The sequence below is a fragment of the Morone saxatilis genome, unplaced genomic scaffold (assembly GCF_004916995.1).
Source record: "Morone saxatilis isolate NCDOM2014 unplaced genomic scaffold, NCSU_SB_2.0 Contig22, whole genome shotgun sequence".
NCBI lineage: Eukaryota > Metazoa > Chordata > Actinopteri > Moronidae > Morone > Morone saxatilis.
Genome location: NW_023339785.1, coordinates 281952 through 285056, shown reverse-complemented (window position 1 = coordinate 285056; position 3105 = coordinate 281952). Strand labels below are relative to the sequence as shown.

Below are 3105 nucleotides of genomic sequence, written 5' to 3'. Positions count from 1 at the left end.
GCATTGTGCCAAATTGTGAAGTTTTTGGTGGAAGAGGGATAATGGTATGGGGATTGGTTTTTTCAGGGTTTGGGCTAGCCCCTTATCTCCAGTGAAGGGCTGTGTTAATGCTTCAGCATACCAAGACATTTTGAACAATGCTATGCTCTAGCCAACTCATGTCCTATCATTGAACAGTTTTTTATTCAGGGTATAAATTAAATATACATAAAACCGAAACCTGTAGCTATAACTATTCACCCCACAAGACCATATGTATAAAGTATACCTTCAAATGGAAACCCTACACTTTTTAATACCTCTTCGTTAATATACCAAATAATGTGGCCAACATTTATGGTATAAATTATAATCCAATCACGAAAGAAATAAAAATGGATCTGGATAGATGGGTACCCATAATGCTCAATATGTATGATCAAATTCTCAAAACACTTACAGCTACCAAAAGATAAGGTAGAATGAAAGGTAGAATAACTACAAAGCAGCACAGTTGAAATATTTAGTCTGCTGGTGCAATGATGATTATAATGCAGAATGGAAAGAACTACAAATAAGCCAATTGGATATTGCCCTGCAATCAATTATGGGTGCTAAACATTCTAAAAGAATGCATTCACATAAATTAAGTTATTGGACAATGGTTCCTCTTAATATCTGATTCAAAGAATGTTAAACCTACACTACTGGATTTGAGGTTCAAACAATGGATTTGGAAAGGCATTATTTCATATTGCTTAATCTCAACCAATACAGGCTTGGAAAGCCTTTAGTATCTTACTGACATTCACGATGTAGATAGACAGGATTATAGATACTTACTACTGCATACAATCCTCCAAGAACCACTCCACTTTATATATTAAAGCAAAATGGGAGAAGTTAGCAAACATAACACTGACTGAAGAGGAGTGGCTAGATATACTGTATGTAAAATACAATCCACCACATCCAGTTTTGGCCAGTGGAGAGAATTTTTCATGGAAGAATATTATCAGCTTTTTTAATGTTCCAAGAAGAAAATAGTTACAGAATGGTAGAGCAGATTTTGGGCAATGCTGGAGACAATGTAAAAATTACTTCTGCATATTTTGGAATTGTCCAGTAATCCAATCCTATTGGCTAGAGGTAGTAACAGAAATGAAATCAATGATGGGTTTTGAGATGGAACATACTTCTGACACAATATATTTAGATAGCTTGAGAGAACTGTGCGTTCATTTCTAGTTTTGACTAAGGGAGGCAGTATTTCGCACACAAGCGTTTCAACTACCTCAATTACAAAGCCGAAGAAGTAGAAGGAAAAAGAAAACGCGAAGGAGGAAAGAAGCAAAGAGCTGGGTTAGTTAGTGTTGAAATTGACAAGTATTTGAAGACAGTGATTGAGGACCATGCTGAGAGCTTGTCTGAAAGGAGCTAATGCCACAGCCCGGGTAAGTCTTCCTTTACTTAGCTACAGTCAGCTAGCTACCATGTTGGCATTAGCGTGCTGTCATTCAGTGACCCACAGCCTGGCTCAAGGTGCCATAGCGGATTTTACTGTAAATAAGCTTGGCTTCTTTACGCTAAATGCTGCCTAATGTTAAAGTTCAGAATGAACACGACACTTTATTGACGTTGTTATCAGGTAGAACCGATGTCAACAACGCATAACAGCATAGCTAGCTGGTTGGCTAGCTTGCAGTGACAGAAGGCTAATACCATTTCAACCATAAGCAAGCTAACGAGTTGACTGGGGAGGTCAAACAGCCGTCTACAAAAAGTCCCTACCGTCAACCTAAAGTGAACAGACATAATTTTAGTTTTCATTTTCATGTCGGTAGAAGAGTAAACGCTTGATAGAAAGCATGTAATATAACAACCAACATTGTTAAATATGACAACATTTCCGCTGATCTGCCATCTTGTAAGAAATAACGTGACATAGTTTATATCTGGTTAGTATAAGCCCATTTCAGCTACGTAATGTCATCGAAAGCGCCCCGCAGACCTGTCCTTCACTCCCACAAATGTCTTTTTTCGTATCGGCTCTATGTTTGAGAAAGTCCCCACTACAATCCACCAGCAGAGAGCAGAGAGCCGGGAGCCAGGAACCAGCACTGTCCACCGGCTCAGGTCTCAGGTCTCACCCAGAGGCTCCAGCACACGGGCTTCTTCCGGGCCATAGTGCTTGTAATAAGCTATCTGTAACAGAGCACACAGCACTACACGTTGTTGTGTATAATGTAAGGTTAATTCATATTTTTTTTCTCATGTTTGCTCATGGGGTTACTGTTGGGTCTCTGTAAATGTTATAAGGAGTTGCGTCTAGACCTGCTCTATTTGAAAAGTGTCCTGAGATAACTTGCTGTTATGAATGTTGCGGGCATACAAATAAACATGAATTTGAATTGAATTGATGTTTATTACATGGCATACTGTATGTTGTTTATAAGGCGCTGGCAGATATGGTAAAAACATCACATTGCGATTGTTCAGACTGACATATATTGCGATATGACTCACAATTAGTGTGGGGATTATCCTCTTTGCATCACAAATTTAGTTTTTAGTGAAAAACAACTATTAATATGATGATTGGGGATGCACGTTATGGATTTTTTTTTTACGGACACCATTACCGATAATTACCTGCTCTTTACATTTTGAGTTCATAACCTGTAGTTTAGCAGCCATACTGACAGCCCTGTCAGCAGATGTGTCTGAAAACATTTTATGTTTATCACCCCTGTGATAGCAGACATCAGACATCGAAGGACCAAAGTGAAACTTTTTTTTATTTGGATCTTACATCTCACATATTTGCATCATCTTCACATTCCTATTACAAAATGTTTCTGCCAGGTGCCATTTATTTTATCTGAGTGCTCAGGTTCTCCCTTTCTTAAGTTAAGTAATAAATCCTTTGACTCTATCATTCACTTCCAAAATAGAAAAATTGCTAAAATACAGATTACGTCAGGTAGTAATGATTATGCTGGTCGACAGTGGATGCTTTTCTCGTGGGGAATTTCAGCTTTTGTCAGCTGAACAACACAAGTCAGCCTAAAACTCATTCAATCCTCAATCCATCAAACTCCAGAAAGTTCAATTCAATTCAATTCA

The 3105-nt window shown here is 38.2% G+C and overlaps 1 protein-coding gene across 1 annotated transcript in view; it reads left to right on the top strand.

Moving 5' to 3' along the window:
- Nucleotides 1-1261: 1261 nt before the first annotated feature.
- Nucleotides 1262-3105, top strand: part of immt (inner membrane protein, mitochondrial (mitofilin)) — a gene marked incomplete in the record, with an annotated part of 4886 nt that continues 3042 nt past the window's right edge. Inside the window, 1 exon segment of the mRNA XM_035669647.1 lies at nt 1262-1433. Coding sequence (XP_035525540.1) covers nt 1392-1433 — 42 coding nt within the window.